Source organism: Euphorbia lathyris, chromosome 2, assembly GCF_963576675.1.
Source record: "Euphorbia lathyris chromosome 2, ddEupLath1.1, whole genome shotgun sequence".
In the NCBI taxonomy this organism is placed as follows: domain Eukaryota; kingdom Viridiplantae; phylum Streptophyta; class Magnoliopsida; order Malpighiales; family Euphorbiaceae; genus Euphorbia; species Euphorbia lathyris.
In genome coordinates, this window is record NC_088911.1 from 73533221 (window position 1) to 73551759 (window position 18539).

Sequence of the window (18539 nt, forward strand, 5' to 3'; positions counted from 1 at the left end):
GAGCCTGTTGCCATTTAGAACGAAGTGCAGTGGCATTGCTAAAAGTAATACCCGACGGTGAAGAAGAGTTGGCCTAGAGCCTCGTGTTACGATCATTCCAGATTGCCTAGCATAACATACACACAATCTCCAAATCTTTAGTATAAAACTGATCAATTGCAAAAAGTAGAAAATACACAAATGAATTAACTCTACCATAATTATCACATGTTGACGCATAACTCCAAATATGTCTTGCCTTACAACATGTCAGGAGTATATGAAAATTATCTTTCAGGAGCATACTGACAAAAAGTGCAGATACCATCAACTGGGACACACCTATTAAAAAGTACCACTAGTGTAGGCAAACAATTCGTCGATGCCCTCCAAATGAATACACGAACCTTATGAGGTATGGCCAGACCCCAAATGCAATTCCAAAGTCGAGATTGGATGCCACCTTGCAAAATTCTAGCCATATCACAACTAGTTTGATGACCTGACTTCACTAAGGCCTTGTTTGGGAATTAGCTGTTAGCTGTTAGCTGATTACATTAGCTGTTAGCTGATTACATTAGGTGATTTGACTGGCTGATTTCATCAGCTGTTTGTGCAGACTTGTTTGGTAAAAATTAGCTGATTGATAATAGCGGTTTGTGCAAAAAGATGAATAAGGGCATTAATTTTGGCACAGGAGAAGAGGGAGTCTATCTATTAGGGTTAAAGAAGTCCATTAATTTTAATATTGCAAAACGCTAATTGAAAAAGCTCATTTTAAGAGTTTTTTCTAAATTAGCGTTTTCATTCCAAAACTCTCTCTCAAACCTCTCTCCACCAAACACTCCAATTAGCGGTTTCAGTGGTCAAACCTCTAAAGTTGGTCAAAACCGCTCTTTTTATCCCAAAACGCTTTTTTACCAAACATGGCCTAAGTATTTTTTTTTTTTTACCTTTTGGTCTTGATTTGGAAAGAAAATATAAACACATTGAGATCTAAAATTAGGTAGTATTTTATATAAATATATATATATATAATAAATTAGGTAGTATTTAATGAAGATAAGAATTATTTGAAAGGATGAACCCAAAAATTGAGGAATGCATAAGATAAGTAGTAGAAAAAAACAACAAAAATACGGCAACTGTCCTTCACCGGTACACCAGTAACTAACCGTAAGTGGGAGGGAGGGCGTACCGACAAGTGAGTTGTATTTCTTTTATTTTTTAATTTTTAATTTATTATAAAGAAAATTTGATTATATAAAGCAGCCTTCTTCCCTTTCATTCATTTCTCTCTTCTTCTGTCTTCTCTCAGATCCGTTTATATCTTCTTTTCTCTCTCTCCTGCTCATCATACTATCTTAGATCTCTGCTTCAGGAAACTTTCTCCAGTTTCACCGACATATTTGTAGGCTGCAGGATTTCAGCTTTCTCTTTTTTTTTTTTTTTGTGGCAGAGGTTAAAGGATCTAAGTGGGCTTTCTTTTTTCTTTTTAAAGAAAAATATTTGATTTTGGTGGTTGATGAGCAGAGCAGAAGACGAGTTTGAAGAAAGAAAACCTTAGAGAAGGGGAGGGAAAGGGATCATTCTTCATCCCATTAGATTTTGTAGCTCTCTTGTATATGCTATTAATTTTTCTCTCTTAGAGAAACCAAACCAAGGAAATCGTCCAATTATTATCTCTTTTTGGTGTTTTTGATATAGAAAAGAAACTAGAGCCTTCGCTTTGTTTTTTTTATTTCAGTCGGTTGTAAAAGATGCAGCGAGATCAAATAAAGAAGGTCGGTCTCTCTCTCTCCCCCTCTTACTGATGGATTTTCGGATCTATTTTTAGAACATTGCAAGTTTTAAGTTTTCTGCTACTTACGAAAGACTAGCCACTGGGTTAACCTTGGGCTGTTTTGTTTTGTTTCTAGGAAAAGCAATGATCAAATGGAAATCAATTTGAGTTTATTTTTCGTTTCTCAATTTTGATTTGTTTAAAGTGACCCAATAGAGATAAAAAGGCCAAGATCTGATACAGGGCATGACCAGTTTGTCAGCCGAATTAGTGCTCTCGGTTCATTTGTTAGGAGTTTAGCGATCCTGCTTAATATGTGGTAGTAGAAAGTGGGAATTTGAAAGAATTAGATCGACCAAGTGTGATTTCTTTAGTTTGGTTGATATTGGATTTCAAATTTTGAATAATTAACTATGTTGAAATTAAATGATAATCTAATGCAAAGAAAACATCTCTTTGAAAGTTTTAGTTTCTTGGTAAGCCTTATTAGCTCAATATCCTCTATATCCCTGTACGCTGTACAGATGATTAGTGTTTTTTGGGAGCGAAATTAAATATACAGAGTCTGAGCTTGTTCTGCTAGAGGATGTTCCATCTTTCGCATCTTTGCTCTTTGTGATGATTTGGCTTCTGTTTTCTCTTCTTAATGGAAGCTTTATTTTATATAAATATAAAGGGTTTGTACCATGCCAATGGTGTGGATTCAATTCCATTGGAGATTGTAATTCCCTAAGAATGTTGTTTTATTTATTTTTATCTCCTGTATTGCAATTCCTAGAAACATGAGGTTTCTCGTAGGTTCCCAACTTTGATTTACATTGATGAAATTATCAGTTTCTGCAACCAGATTTTTGTTTTTATTAAGTGGACGACTTTCAGGAATCCATCTCTTTCCCTCTACTTTTTTAGTAGTAGTTTAATTATTTTAATTTGTGGACTGGTACTAGTATTTAATTATTTATTTTTTGTTGCCAGTTAACCTTTTTCTGTTTCATCACATTTCATGGATATATTGTGGAGCTATGGACGTCTGATATGATCCTCTTTGAGGCCAATGATTAATTGTCTAGTGTTTTTTTATATCATTTTACATCAGTACTTGCAGTATTATGTGGTAATGAATGGTTGTCATTATATCATTACGGTCTTAATGATGCATGTTTCATGTGTTCTTACCAGTTATCAGACCCTTCTCTTTGATGATAAACTCGTGCATATATTTGTTGTGGTTTATTGAATATTATTTTTATTCTTCATGATAAATTCGTATATCAAGATCATCTGTGCAAGCTTGAGCATTTTTTTTCTTTCTGTTTTTGTATTTCAGGACTTGAAAGATATGGAGTTTTTCACTGAGTATGGGGATGCCAATAGATATCAAATTCTGGAAGTTATAGGAAAGGGAAGCTATGGAGTTGTTTGTGCAGCAATTGACACACATACCGGAGAGAAAGTGGCAATAAAAAAAATCCATGATGTATTTGAGCACATCTCTGATGCTATGCGGATATTGAGAGAAGTAAAGTTGCTTAGGCTATTACGACATCCTGATATTGTTGAAATTAAACGCATCATGTTGCCACCATCGAAGCGGGAGTTCAGAGACATATTTGTTGTTTTTGAGCTCATGGAGTCTGATCTGCACCAAGTCATTAAAGCAAATGATGACTTGACCCGTGAACACCATCAGTTCTTCCTTTATCAGATGTTGCGAGCCTTGAAGTACATGCATACAGGTTTTTTTTCCTGCTTTTCTTTTAATTTTTATTGCTGCTGTGCTTGTATACACTCTCTATGACACTTGAACTCTGATTTCATCTTCCTAGCGATAAATATCGGCTCTTTTGATTAATAAATTATTTTTCCTTTTTATATTTGATTCATAATTCAAGCAGCTGTTCTGAATTTTAATTTATCTGTTGCAGCAAATGTCTACCATAGGGATCTGAAACCCAAGAATATATTAGCAAATGCAAATTGCAAGCTTAAAGTGTGCGATTTTGGGCTAGCTAGAGTAGCATTTAGTGATACACCGACAACTGTTTTTTGGACGGTATGTGCTTACGGTGCAATTTATATATGTATATGTGTGTGTGTTTTTGTGTTAAAGTAGTTTGGAAATGACTTATATTCCGATTTTAAAAGTTAGCTTGGGTGATTTATCTTCCAGGATTATGTTGCAACAAGATGGTATAGGGCTCCAGAGTTGTGTGGATCTTTTTCTTCCAAGGTAAGGCTTGCATACCATGTAAATTAAATTAAATTAAAATAATAATGGCAAAAAGCTTAATGCTGTAAATCCTAACAGATTGAAAAACTGAAAAGCCTAAAGTTATTGGGGTTTGTGCCCTTCTTTTTCTCCCAGTACTAAACCTGAAATTCTCTCGCTTTAAGTGGCGAAAGAAGGGATTAGAATGTTGGTCGGGTTAATTTGGGTTGAGAAGTAAATAATTGGGTTTTGAGTGAATATCATTTGTTGGTTAAACAAAAACCTATCCAACCAGATGATTTACTACTTCATCAAATATATTTGGGCTGGGTGGATTGATTGGGTTGGGTTAGTTCTGAACACCCTGACTTGATAGATGAAAGTATAACGAAGGCAAAACCTCATAAACAAAGTTTTCTGTATGTTTTACGGCATTCCTTTTCTTTTTGAAATTGATGATGTGGAAACATTTACTGATCAATTTGTGTAATTGCTGTTAAATGTACTGTTGAAGTAGCCTGGTTACTGCAGATTATGATGATTCATAAACTTGTGGTTTTGCAAATTGTCAATTTGACTTGTATATCTAATTTTCTCAATGCTCAAAAGACAATGATACCCCTCGGTCAAATGTTTGTATTGTCCTTGTCATGCTTTTAAGTGCATGATCATCTTTTCTTTAAGAGAGCTAAGTTTTCTAACTAAGATGCTATTGTTGAGGTCTGGCATAGCATAGGTGCGTGCAAATATCGATAGTTGTATGTAAAATGCTTCTGAGTGCTTTATAGTAAGCAGTAATACTAGATTAAAATAATTTTTGTTCAGGGAGGACTATGAACTCTCCTGGAAGTTGAATATCTGTTTTTCAGGTAATGGTGTCAGGTTATGTCCAATTCTCTGCTGTGTGTTAATTATTGTTCGAACTTTTCTGATTGGTGTTGATATATTATTGCAGTATACACCAGCAATTGACGTTTGGAGTATTGGGTGCATATTTGCTGAAGTATTGACTGGAAAGCCATTGTTTCCTGGTAAAAGTGTTGTTCATCAGTTAGATTTGATCACTGATTTACTTGGGACTCCATCACCAGAAACCATTTCTGGGGTCTGTTACCTCTCTCTCCCTCTACCTTTCTGTAGCTTTTTTTTCCCCTGTTGGTTACTGTTTTCTGTTTTCAAGTATCAACATCAGTTTTATATTGGATGAAAATGCAGGTTCGAAATGACAAGGCAAGAAAATATTTGTTGGAAATGAGAAAAAAACATCCTGTGCTGTTTATGCAGAAATTTCCTAATGCTGATCCTTTAGCACTCCGGTTGTTGCAAAGGCTATTAGCATTCGATCCAAAAGATCGACCAACTGCTGAAGAGGTCTTCACAATGTTTTTATTTGACTAATTAATGAAATTTGAAAATTTTTAGTTGGTTACTTCTACCTAATAAGAGGGGTTTTTTTTTTACTATTCTGAACAACTTGAATTTGTATATGTTCAATAGGCACTGTCTGATCCTTACTTTAAAGGCTTGGCCAAAATTGAGAGAGAACCTTCTTGTCAGCCAATCTCAAAGTTGGAGTTTGAGTTTGAGAGGCGAAGGGTAACAAAAGAGGATGTCCGTGAATTGCTTTACCGTGAAATACTGGAGTACCATCCACAGCTACTCAAAGACTACATGAGTGGAAATGAAGGCACTAGTTTTCTTTATCCTAGGTTATAAATACTTCCTTTCTGAAATACGAAACATTCAATTTTCAAGCTCCTTCCTGTATATTGATGGCTTTAAACTCCATTGCAGTGCAATAAGTCAATTCAGAAAGCAGTTTGCGTATCTCGAGGAAAATGGTGGCAGAAGCGCACCAGTGATTCCTTTGCAGAGGAAGCATGTCTCCCTTCCACGGTAAATGATTTTGGCAATTCATTAATTGTGCCCTTTTTGTATCATTGCTTTAAAAATCATTTGTATCGGATCATTGAACTTGTAAATTTATAGAGTTAGCATTGGGGATGATTTGGATCCTATCAATTGTGTAATTATGTTTACATTTTTATCCTTTTTTCTGCAGGTCTACTGTACATACAGCCACAATCCCTTCTTCTACACCATCAACTTCATCTGCATTTGATAACAGGCAAACCGCAGAAGTGGCTTCACGAAATTGCAGAGCCACAGAGTCAACTTGTACAAATGCATCAAAGGTTTCTCGACCTCCCCCACGTGTTCCAACAGGTATAACATAAGCATGCTCATTTTGCTTTTTCTTTTTCTGTGGGGAACTTCTGAAGGAGGGAGTAAGTGGCATTTGAATTAACAATTCTGTTACTTGATAGCTGTTTAAATCGCAACAGCAAATACATTTGGTTAGGGGAAATATCCAGTTGATAATTCCATTTTGGATGTTTTCTTATGTTTATGTATTTTAAGATATACATATATATATATATATATATAATGTATAAGCCGAATAAATCGACACTTGGAAATTCTCAACTCTAGTTACCAAGGTATATTGAACTGCCAAACTAAACAGATCTCTGAGTTCCAATTTACTATAACATGACATATTTAACTGGGGACTATTAGAACAATTTTGTCTAAAATTTTCTTTCTTAAGTGGTCATCCATGATTGTTTTGTTTGCCTTCATTGTATAGCAACTATTCGGACATGAGAGTTAGATGAAAAAGCTACATATCTGAAATTCTGGGGAATTTGTTTGGTTTTGTTTTTGTTTATTTTGGCTGAAATGTAGCTTTGCTGTATACAACGCTCAACTGACGGTGTCTTTTTTCCTTGTACAGCAAAGCCAGGGAGAGTGGTTGGATCAGTTGTACCATACGAGAATAGAAACATGAAAGACACGTATGATGCGAGGGTATTTTACAGAAACGCTGTCCTCCCTCCACAGACCACCGTCTCTCCTAATTGTTACTTGAGGACCAACACAATCACACAAGAGAAATGCCTCTCCGCATTCGAGAAGGAATCTTCACAAGCCAAACAACAAACTCAACCTCCTAAGTCGAACATTATGGGAATTGACATGAATGCCAATCCATACTATCAACCCCAAGCTAAGGTTGAACAGTTAAACGAACGGATTGCTATGGATGCAAAACTGCTCCATGCGCAATCCCAGTTCGGTGCGGCTGCCGTAGCTGTAGCTGCTCATAGAACTGTAGGAAGTGTTCAGTATGGATTGTCTCAGGTTTGATTTGTTGGTGGCTATCCAGCAATGAATAACACCAACTCTTACTTGGCCCTTTGCAGGTAGGTTTAGTCACCGCCTTGTATTTATCACATCCCTGTGTAAGTAGAATCAATCTCTATGTCATTGGCTTCATTAATGGAAAATAAACTTTTTTTTTGAGGGAAAACAAACATCTTGGTATCTTTGTCTGGAATTCTCTGTCTTTATTTTCCTGTTAAATCTTGAAAAAAAATAAAGATAAAAGACTTATAGTCTAATATATTACTTTGTCACGATGTTTCAAATTATGTCTTCAATTATTTTTGGATCAATTTTGGTCGTGCTAATAACTTGAAAGATCAAAACATTTATTTGAAGTCTATTTGAATTTGCTTGTTCAAATTACATTAGTTACTATCTGAATTAATACAACCTCAAGTTGCCTAACAACGAAGTCCTTAGAAACAGCCATATGATTAAGAAGTAAACAGCAGCAGCAGCAAACCACACCCTTCTCAGAGAAGATAACCAATAGCTAAACAGACAATAAAATTGTACCATCCAACAGAAGCGGTAACAAGAGTAAATTACCCTTTCCATATGATTTTATTATCCTCCACACCAAATGTAGAAATCAAATTCCAGGGCATCACAACACAAGGGTCAAGACAACCTCCAAGAAGTTGTCCCTTAAAACACATTAGCCACCTTACTATCCTTTTTCACCTTAGCAACTAAACGACCATTTACGGAAATTCAGTTAAGCTATGAAGTCCATGCTGCTGCTTAACTAATATCGGTTTTCAAATTAGCCACACTACCATTACTCAACAATTTATATGCACCTAATAAGAAACAATTCATGCTATTTTATAGTTACTTGAACTCGATAATAATAATAATAAAAAATTTATAAACTTCCATATTCATTTTCTATATCCAAATACATATACAACTTTGGTTCCAATTGTACCTTACATGAAAGATAATTTACAGTGCTTGTATTGGCTCGCTAATTTATTATTATTCCCAACTAAAAAACTATTATTTCATCTCTCCATCTATTTTCTCCTCGCAAACTTTAGGTCTCGAAATCTCATCCAATGGCTTAACACCATTTTCGGAGCTAACCTCCTTCAAATTTATCCTCTCCGTGCCTTCAATAGTCACCTTTTTCATTTTAGTATCTATATCCTTCATAACTTCACTTGAACCAATATTCTCCTTGGTTTTACCAGAATCATAATTCACACAAGGAGTGGATGCAGGACTGGATACAACTGGAATACTCTGTATTCTAGATGATGACAGAGATTCATCAGAAGAATCAGTGTCTTCAGATATTTCTACCTCTGTCACCATAGATGAATCACCTTGTGATCTTCTTGACCCTTTCCGGGAGAGCACATGCTTTATGCTGCGAGCAGACTTTTCTGCATGTCTGAAAATGCTCTTCGCCATGTCTTTCACATTTCCCTTGCCTGGTGATTCCGGCACATTTCCCTCAGGATCCAAATTTACTTGTTTTAAATTCTTAACAGCTGCTGCTTCAGTAATGCTGTCTCCCATTATGAAATTTACGCCAATCTCCTTCTGATTAACTGCTCGAATGTTTGCATAAGGAGATTGAGCACTTTCCACATTGCTCCCTGCATTATCCTCACTTTTAGGACCCCTATGGAACACTTGGCTTAGCTTATGAAAACCTCTCTGCACTCTGTTAGTTGGAGTTCTACTATCCGCATTTTCATCCACACTGCTACAGTTGCTAAGGGGTCCTGAAGCTGAAGGTGTTGAAACAGTGCTGCCAAATGAATCAAGAGCTCCACGGGCTTGACTATCATGTCGCGTGTTCTTGCCTTTCCTTGGCTCCCATGTTTGTGATATTTCATTTCCAGGATGATGGACCCATATCCCTGTCGCTTGTTGACCTTCAATGTTGATTGGCTCGAAATTATCCGTTGCTCTGGGGGACTTGTCTGGTGATGCGGATGAAGAGGAAAAAGATGCTCTATTTCCATCATCACTCACAAAGATATCTTGTATCCCTTCCTTATTCATTGGTTTTACTTCAAAAGAATTAACATTCGCCTGAAAAATTATATGTGAGGTTCCTACAGGAAAATTCATGACAAAAAGCAGTCTTTCTATGCCACATTAAAAACCCTCGTACTTTAATTGATTTGAATTGATAAACTACCTTTTTGGGTGCTTCGACAGTTACTGCAAGATGCAGCCTCCCCATCTTTATGTTCTGAAGAGGTAACCACATCACATGTCTCTCACCATCTTTGAAATCATTGATGTTAACCGTACAATCCCTTCCATAGCAAATAAATACGTTTTAGAGAAAATCAAGGATACAAAGAAAAAGAAAAAAGCTGAACTGTAGAAGATTGTGTTCTCAACAATATAGAAAGAAGCAGAGGCCAACCCAAGGGTATCATCAACAAAATGATCCTTGTCACGAACTTCAATAACCAGCACATTAGGCGACTCCCATGTACAAATGGGAATCTTGAATTGCTCAAGCCATTTTGGTGCTAGGGTTTTCCTTTGTATCTTCGTCCTGAACTTGTAAGGGCCAAGTTGTCCTTTTACATATGGATCGGCCAATCCTGAGATATAGAATCTGTTATGTAACTAGCACATGGAAAATTACAAGCAAAAATGAAATATCAGAAGTTAAAACAAACCATTCAGATCTGATGGTTTCATGTCAGATGCTTCCACAACTTCAATATTAACATATGCAATAGGATCCTTCTCATCCACAGAAAACCAATCTTCTGAAATGCAAGCAATGATCAACAAGGTTAGACAAATCAGCATGTACACACAAGAATATACAGTAACCACTTAAAATAGCAGCATTTATAAGAGGGTAACAATATATTATCATGTCATCACTTTCTAAGACTGATAAACCACATCATGAACTAAGCTAAGTTTCGTGATCATTTTAACAGCGGATTCAGTATGCAAGCCATGCTAATCACACATAACTTGCAATCTGCAGCGACTTAATAATCACTCTTCCTCGTTTATCAATGTCACACATTTTGACCTTTCTTTCTCTCTGTCAATCCATAAACAGCAACCAACCTTGACAAACAATTTGGAATATAGAACAAAAAATTCCATTCACTGACAGCATGAATAAGAAAATCCATGAACTTGATTCATTCTTCGACTCAATAGTAAGCATTTACATTTATTTCAATATGTCTGATCATCTTTATGTTTGATCCTCTTGTATACGCTACAGAGATCGAATTTCAAGTAGAAGAAAATGGTTAAAAGAAAACTGACTTTGGTAGGTAAATCCATATTCAAGTAGAAGAAAATGGTTAAAAGAAAACTGACTTTGGTAGGTAAATCCATATTCAAGAAGAAAATAAAACAAAATATTACAGCTGAGGCATTTGAACTTTGATATGGTCTATCTTGCCAACCTAAAGTCACCCAAATCTATTGGGCCACTTCATATCAAATTAACACCTAATTAAGCAAAATGGGACTACATTCTTCTGCTTATGTAGGAGAAAACAATGGCTGGCCATCATTTTTGGGTGAAAAATGGCTTCTGTATTCTTACCAGAAAAGACACTGTTGCAGACAAAATGAAGCCGAAAATTACTCATCCCAACAAAAAGAATAATGCTATTACCAATGTTTGCTAACAAGTGGTACAGAATGATTTCACACCACATGTTATCAGTGAAATCCGTTCTACATGTAAGATTAGTAGAACTTCTAACAGTGTAGTATCAGCGTATCACAGTTAGAAGAACAATATGTTCAATATATGCACAAAGCTCTTTCAAACAGCAGGAGCCTAATTCTTCTCTATTCTAGGCACTGTAATAATAATGAGCCAACATATCTATTCTAGGCAGTGTTATTATAAGTAGCCAAATTCTGTACTCTACGGAAAACAAAAAAAGTCTGAACGGAGTAGAGACATTCACTTGACAAGAAAGGCACATTGGGTCAACCATTGATCCATGGGTCTATTCTACACAATTCTACCAAAAAAAAAAAAAAAAAATTCTGCAGGTAAATCACCTGGATCTGATGCAGCAAATTTCTCCACATCCACAACAAGCATATTGGGCTGTAAGCAAGGAAAACATAACATGAAATTATATTCACTTTAAAATAAAAAGTGGAAAGAGACATTGAGGTTTGCCCTAATATATATTTTGCTCCTCACTACATGTAATTATCTATTCATAAACAACAAGAACAAAAGGGGCACAGCAGACAGTGTCTTATCAGCCCAGAACCACTTTACCTGAACAAGTGTCTCCTCAAACGCAACTGAAAGAAGCTTATCCTGATCAAGAAAATTATAGCATGTTAAGGTTTGGATGGAGTTAGTAAGTTGGCAACATATGTGTGCATGGATGTGTTTGTTGAGTCTCTTTAAAAGAATATCTGTTTGAAATTTGTGCAAGTGCCTGGAAGTGTGTTTATCTCGAATTGACTTACTAGCCATCCAGCGATCCCTGGAAGTTCAGTAACATCAACCCCATGATTGAAAATAGGCTTGACATTCATTTGGAAGTAAGGTGGCTCAGCAAAGCACACCCTCAATCGGCCAAGGAAAGGCCAGTGACTAAGGAACTTCACTCCAACCAGAACCTAAAAGAGGAATAGATTAACGATCCTAATTAATTAGATTCAGTAACACGAGGAATAATAAATGGGAAATATTAGGAAAAAAGAATCCCTCGGTAATGGTTATGTATATAAGATAGATGTCGATATATTCAACATGAAACTACACCAAAGAAAAGAATACAATAAACAAAAGCATGAAAGTTGCATTTGACAAGATTCTTTCTCTCTCAAATAGATATACTCACTGGTTAAAGGGCCTTATTTTTGTAAACATCTAGAAGTAAATTTAACAAATAATTATAAAACTAATAATAATAATAATAATAATGATAATATTATTATTAGCTAGGACAGGCACATTTGGCTTCACTCTAGCAACATGCGATGGATCTCCGAGATTCTACAATGGTGCATTTACATTCATAAGACAGATATCTATAATGTATCATAATACTTATCAGTCTTCAACCATTAAATTCAGCTTATATACCTTTCCTTCAACATGCATGGATGTAATATGCAACTTTGTCCACATTCCGAAACCTAGCCTTCTCCTCAATTTGATCGCAAGTACTGCACTCATATCATCTGCAGTGCAAAGACTCATTCCCAACTCCAGTACCTACATTCAAACTCTACCTTGAAGTAACAAAAAATAAATGGAGGGATAATTTATAATGACAGACAGAAACACAGGCTTGATGATATATACCAAGTGGTCGTCACCCGTAAATTGCCGAAGAACCCTCATGTCCGTGAACATTGGTGGGGTTCTTCCCAAATACATGTGTTGGACCACAGCTTTTTTCTGCACATTCAGAATATGCAAACAGCAAACCAGAAAATTTGTCAGAGAAATTAAGATCTTCAAGGCAAACATCATATGCTGATGATCAAGTTGATTATTACGCTATATTAAGATTAAATACTGGAAAAAAAATGCAGTATATGGATAAGATAAATTTGACATCACACTTGCCGAAACAGACAAAGTCATCGAAGAAGAATAAAAATCAACAGAGCACTATGAGAAAAGAATGCATACAGCTGTCCAGGGCTTATACTTATCCAAGAACCAAGGTATTATAGGAAGCAAAATCTTCTGGGACACTATCTGTTCCATACATACAGGCCATATCTTTTCCACAGCATGATTCAACCAGCGAACTGATTCAGAATCAGAGAGCGACTGAAGAAGCCAAAAAAGAAAAAAAGAAATCAATATGAAAAGAATATACTAGAATAATAAAAATGAATATGATTCGAGGATATAAATTACCCTTTTCTGATTGGTTTGCTTTCTTTCTTGAAACTGCAATTTCCTCTTCAATCTCATAACATACCTTTCATGAATCTACAAGATAAAAATAAAAGAGAGTGAAAACAAAACCCATTTCCAAAATTCCAAAGAGAGAGAGAGAGAGAGAGAGAGAGAGAGAAATTGAAGATCGTAATGAAAAGAAACATACCGAGTAAAGATATATGAATGAGATAAAATATGCAACAGGGTGGCACCGATCGAAAAAAGAAAGCAACCAAAGAAAAAACAGTACAATCCCAACATGATGAATTATAGATACTTGGGTTATATCCATCTTCCTCTGAAACCGAATTTATGGTCGACTCTAATTTCTGCCACAGCTCTCGGAATCTAAAATGTCGAAAGAGAAAAAAGAATCCAATAAGTTGAATGGAAATGTAGAAGCAATTCGAACCGATAAGGGAAAGAAGTTACCTATGAGAAGTTGGTCGATGGAGGCGGAGAACGGCATTATTACTAAATTGGTGGTGGTGGCGTAGAAAGGAAGAAACGGTGAAGGAGATTGAGATTGAGATTATTTAATACTTAAACCAATAATTCAGAGTGAGGAAACACAAATCAATCAAAGAACGAGTAAAGGCGGTGTCTCTCAATCTATTCTATTCTATGTGTTTGACATTTTGACTACCTGTTACATGCCACGTGGAACTTCTTACATGTCCGAACTACTCGTACACTTCTTTCTAAATTCAATTATTTTTATTATTTTAACACTGAATAGTTAGTACTAGAATTTGGGAATAGATTCGATTAGAACATCTTCCAAATCTTTTCTTAAGCCAACTATTTTTTTTTTTTTGAAAGCTCGTACCCTCACAAATAAAAAAAAGGCATGAGAGCACCACATTTTATTCCAAACTCAGGAGTTCTTGTTTTGCTAAAGAGTACCATAGTTGCATTGGTAAAAACCAAAGTCGCAATTTAATGATTTTATTCCAAATTCAGGAGTTCTTGTTTTGCTAAAGAGTCCAGCAAATAACAACTGCAAATTACTCATTAAAATATTATTACACTTTAGATTATAATGGAGATGTGAGAACCTATGATGACTTTTAGAGTTCAAGCTTCACCTACATGGGGAAACGACCCTGGGAACACTCTGACGCACAAGTCAGTCTTAATTCTAGAGAGAGTCTTAAGCATATATAGAGAGAGTAAAAGTGATCAGACTTTATTAGGGATTGATATGATGACCTTCCTATAGGGTTTGTACTTCTTAGGGCGGGTCCTCAAGGGGTGTTTGGGTTAGGTTAAGCTGACTTGGCCCACATTCCTCATCAAGTAGTCCCCCTCTTTTTTTAATGAGGCGCAACCATGTACGAACCATTTGATGTGAGCCGCTACTAACGTTCGTGCTTGCTTATCGCAGAGATATGCCAGACTGGTTGCTGCGAAGCAAGCTCTAGGGTATCAGATGGATGAGTGTTCATGGGTAAAAAATGGATACATGTTTAGTTGGAATGTTCGCAGAATGGGATGATAATATGCATATGGGATCATTCATGGGATGACACAAAGGTATATTTGACGAGCTGGTTGTCGAAATATCCAAAAAGTTGTGCTGGAGGGACATTCGCGAATTGATATGATGACCTTCCTATAGGGTAGTTTTACGGAACGACGTGAAGGCTTACTCAGCTAGCTGTCCGTGAAAAGAGCGAAGAGTTGTGCTGGAGGGTCATTCACAGAATGATATGATGACCTTCCTGTAGGGTAGTTCACGGAACAACGTGAAGGCTTACTCGACGAGCTGCCCGTGAAAAGAGCTGGAGAGCTATGTTGGAGGGTCGTTCGCCGAATGATATGATGAGCTTCCTGTGAGGTAGTTTGCGAAACGATGTGAAGGCTTGCTCGACAAGTTATCCATGAAAAGAGCCGGAGAGCTTAGCTCGAGTTAGTTGCTTGGAACTTGCTCGCTAGTGACGAGGTTAGTTTCATTTTTCTAGGAGTTTATTGGTGCAAATTTTTTTAAAAAAAATATCAGAGTCTATAGTAGTTGTAGTTGGGGGTGGAGTGTTTGTTCTTTTTAGTATGTCTAGTGAGTCACATCGAGGAGCGATGGTGAAGTTGATTAATGTTACCCTTGGGGATTTCACGCTAGTCGATTCTAGTTGAGTTCACTAGAGGAATCGAAAGGCTCCTGAGGGTAGGTCAACTAGTGAGGGAACGTCAGGGGTTAAGAAACCCCGAGTGTGAGGTGTTGCCATTATGAGGTTGCCTCCTTCCATTGTTAGGCCTGCTGGTGGAGTAAGGCTTGGTACGCTTGAAGTTATTGTGAAAGTTCCCGCCTACTTGGTTAGTGACAAAGAGATGTTGGAAACTCTATACGAGCGGATGAGGACGAAGATTTGGCTTCAGGGTGTAGGGGCACCGGATGGCGTTCATTAAGCTAAGGGCGACGGGGAGTATGCGACTAGAGGATGCACATTCTATCATCGTATGGAAAGATCTTGGGGCATTGTCGGTATATTATCAGCTTGGAGAGCCGTATGAGCTAAGTGATGTGGATGAGGAGGTGAGGGTGAATCATCTTATTTCACCTCATGAGATGATGGCTTATGAGGAGCAGCTAGAGGCTAGGATGCATTTTCCGCTGCTTCCTTTCTTTATGGAGGTCATACGAGAGTATGATTTGTGTCCTGATCAGATTCAACCCAACGAGTGGCGGATGATGGTTGGGTTTTACTTTTTGTGTTGTTCTGTTGGTTATCGGTCGACAGGGCTCGTATTCCAGAATTTTTTTAAGCCAACAAAAGGCTCGAGGTCGTAGTATATGAGCTTTTTACATGTGAAGTTTAACATGATTGGTGGACTATCGGACGAGTTGCTAGAATGGAGACATCTCTTTCTGAAGGTGTCTTTGAAGAAACGGTCGTTTCCATTTCGTATTAACTAGAACACGGAGCTTATGGACTCATCGAGGTGGTTGATGGAGAGAGAGCTCATGAAAGAGGTGAAGTTGGTTGCTTACCTGGAATGTCTTTTTCTTGAACCGAAGCAGGATGTGCATCGGCTGATTGGGCACTTTTTAGCGTCTATATGGCATATATGGAACCGGTGGCATTTGGCACACTTGATTGGTTGGACACAAAACATGCTAGCTGAATGGATAGGTATGCGTAAATTTTCAGTGAGCAACATGGCTAGGCTTGAGTCGATTACCATTGAGGTGGTTGTGTATGGCGAGTCTTGGGAGTAGTGACTTTGCTAGTCTGTGAGCTCAATGTGTATTTCTTTTTGCATACATGATTTGAAATTCTCAATCGTTTCCGATGAACTGAAAGGACAACAATCGTCAGAAAAAGGGGCTAGAGTTCCGACGAACCCTATCTGATGCCAAAGTCAGTTGAGTACTAGAGGAAGTACAAAGTTAACTTGAAAGCAATTGAATAAGAGAGAGAGTGTGTATGATTACATACCTATAACTCTAATTCCCAAGCTATTTATAATCAATAAAATGTGTACCTAGACAGGTGGCAACATTTGATTGGTATTCTGACCCTATTTTTATATTTCGTGCTAAATGTGAATTGGGGAGCGTGTCTGATAGCTCCCATTTATATAATGTTTTTAGGATCGTTTTATATAACTTTCGCTATGTTTCCATTTAATTCTAGTATCGTTTTGTTGGTTTTTAGTTAAAATTAGCAATTTCCTTTATTTTTGGCATTTTCAGTGTTTTCAGGGATTTTCAGGGACTTTTCGTGCATTTTCAAACCAGACCAAAGCCCATTGGGGAATTACCGGACTTTTCAGGGACCATCAGAGCACTTTTGGGATTCGTTAGGGACCATTAGAGCATCTTTCGGAAGTCTAGGGACTCAAAAGGATAAAAATCGGAGTTAATCCCCCAAATGGGACCTGTCTCGGTGAGACACAGGCTGTCTCGTCGACATAGGCCCTCGTCTCATCGAGACAGGCCTTGTCTCGACGAGACGAGGCGGGGGAAGGTGCACCAGTGCCTTCCCCTTTGCTGAAATTCGTGAATTTGGACTCTAGGCCCACTAAAATACTTTATAAATGCCTATTTCGCCCCCGGAGACATTATGGTTTCTCCCTAACTCTATAAATAGGGAGCTAATCTTCATTATTCGACGAGACGGATTCATTAAGAGTCGTCATAATGTAGATTTATATTTAGCTTTTAGTTTAGCTTTTCCAGCTTTCTAGATTAGGTTTATTTTCAGTTTTTATTTATTTTAAGAACGATTGATGGGAGAAGCGCTTAATCTTCTACTTTTGTAATTGTAATCGACAAACGGGTTCTAGATTTCTTTTCTCTTACCCTTTTATCTTTTACTTTTATAATCTATTGAAGCTGTTTTCCATTATTCCTATTGTCCTATTGTTATGATTTGTTTGTCTATGAACTGATCTCCATCCAATTTGGGATGGGGATGAGATTGATTATATGATTATGTATGATTAGGGATCTAGGGCCTTTGATTGATTAGTTTATGCATGCTTAATGCCTAGAAATTGTCAGAAATAGGATTATTGCTAGAATGAGACTCGATGACGATCAACTAGCCTGCTTTATGTATATATTGTGCCTAATGCCTATAAACCTGACAAAGATAGGATTATAGATAGATAAGAACCTAACCATGGAATTATCTATGCTGAACTTGTGTAAATCTGATCTCGCTAGAGACCACTAGGAGTGCGGCTTCGTGGCTGGGCTACGGCTTTAGCCTTAGTTGCCAAAGAACCTAATGCTTTGCATGACCTAAGGTATATGCCTAATCAAGCTGTCACCCGAATGCATGTGAATAGGTTAGATGAATCTTGATCATATTTGTCTTTCTTATTAGGGCAATTACCGTCAATCACTGGTAAAACATAAATCTGAACTCTCTAAACCCATATATGGGATTTAATCAAAGGATTCCTCAGCCTAGATTGTGCCATCCATTGATTCACCTTCTACCCTGTCAATTGTTCAATTTATTTTGTTATATTATTACTTTTAATTCAATTAGTTAATTAGACAAAACCCAAACTATCATTCAACCCTCTAAACAATTAGATCACTATAGGTAGATTTAATAATTATAACAAATAGTCTTTATGGTTCGATCTCGTGCTTAGCACAATATTACTTGTTGCGATAGGATACACTTGTCCTATTAACTGCTATATATTTTACGAGCATCAAGTTTTTGACGCCGTTGCTGGGGACTATTTCGTTTATAATTAGATTAAATTTGCTGGGAACTATTTCATTTATAATTAGATTAAATCTATAAATACCCGACAACATCACCGTCAAGTTTTTGGCGGCATTGCCGGGGACTATTTCGATTATGATCTGTATAAATTGAATAGGTTGAAATAATTGTTTAGATTTGTATATAAAAAAATAATAATTTTTGGGTTTTTCGTGTCGCCTCGTCGAGACACCTGGCTGTTTTGACGAGACGTAAAAAAAAATT

At 36.9% G+C, this 18539-nt stretch overlaps 2 protein-coding genes across 3 annotated transcripts; one reads left to right on the plus strand and one right to left on the minus strand.

Moving 5' to 3' along the window:
* The first annotated feature begins 1270 nt into the window (after positions 1-1270).
* On the plus strand, positions 1271-7442 carry LOC136218594 (mitogen-activated protein kinase 19-like). Its single transcript, XM_066005569.1, has 10 exons — positions 1271-1763; positions 3090-3498; positions 3688-3815; positions 3933-3992; positions 4927-5076; positions 5187-5342; positions 5469-5680; positions 5766-5867; positions 6034-6197; positions 6769-7442. Exons 1-10 carry the CDS (start codon positions 1740-1742, stop codon positions 7179-7181), a joined length of 1818 nt encoding a protein of 605 aa, XP_065861641.1. The 5' UTR covers positions 1271-1739; the 3' UTR covers positions 7182-7442.
* A 608-nt stretch (positions 7443-8050) lies between these two features.
* Positions 8051-13678, minus strand: LOC136218595 (C2 domain-containing protein At1g53590-like). 2 transcript variants are annotated; one of them, XM_066005571.1, is made up of 13 exons: positions 13519-13678; positions 13253-13434; positions 13063-13137; positions 12829-12972; positions 12496-12591; positions 12274-12405; positions 11652-11804; positions 11455-11496; positions 11226-11274; positions 9854-9943; positions 9592-9775; positions 9358-9478; positions 8051-9248 (listed from the first exon to the last, which is right to left on the minus strand). In XM_066005571.1, exons 2-13 carry the CDS (start codon positions 13376-13378, stop codon positions 8202-8204), a joined length of 2259 nt encoding a protein of 752 aa, XP_065861643.1. In that variant the 5' UTR covers positions 13379-13434; positions 13519-13678; the 3' UTR covers positions 8051-8201. The 2 variants fall into 2 exon arrangements, with proteins under 2 accessions (XP_065861643.1, XP_065861642.1); XM_066005570.1 differs by having other exon boundaries at positions 9854-9946.
* Positions 13679-18539: the final 4861 nt, after the last annotated feature.

Coding starts and splice junctions, on each gene's coding strand:
- LOC136218594 (XM_066005569.1), top strand. CDS start 1,740: ATGCAGCGAGATCAAATAAAGAAG. Junction 5,077..5,186: donor CACCAGAAACCATTTCTGGG/GTCTGTTACCTC, acceptor ATGAAAATGCAG/GTTCGAAATGACAAGGCAAG. Junction 5,681..5,765: donor ACTAGTTTTCTTTATCCTAG/GTTATAAATACT, acceptor ACTCCATTGCAG/TGCAATAAGTCAATTCAGAA.
- LOC136218595 (XM_066005570.1), bottom strand. CDS start 13,378: ATGGATATAACCCAAGTATCTATAATTCATCATGTTGGGATTGTACTG. Junction 9,947..11,225: donor ATTTGCTGCATCAGATCCAG/GTGATTTACCTG, acceptor CTTGCATTTCAG/AAGATTGGTTTTCTGTGGAT. Junction 9,776..9,853: donor GAAACCATCAGATCTGAATG/GTTTGTTTTAAC, acceptor TCTATATCTCAG/GATTGGCCGATCCATATGTA.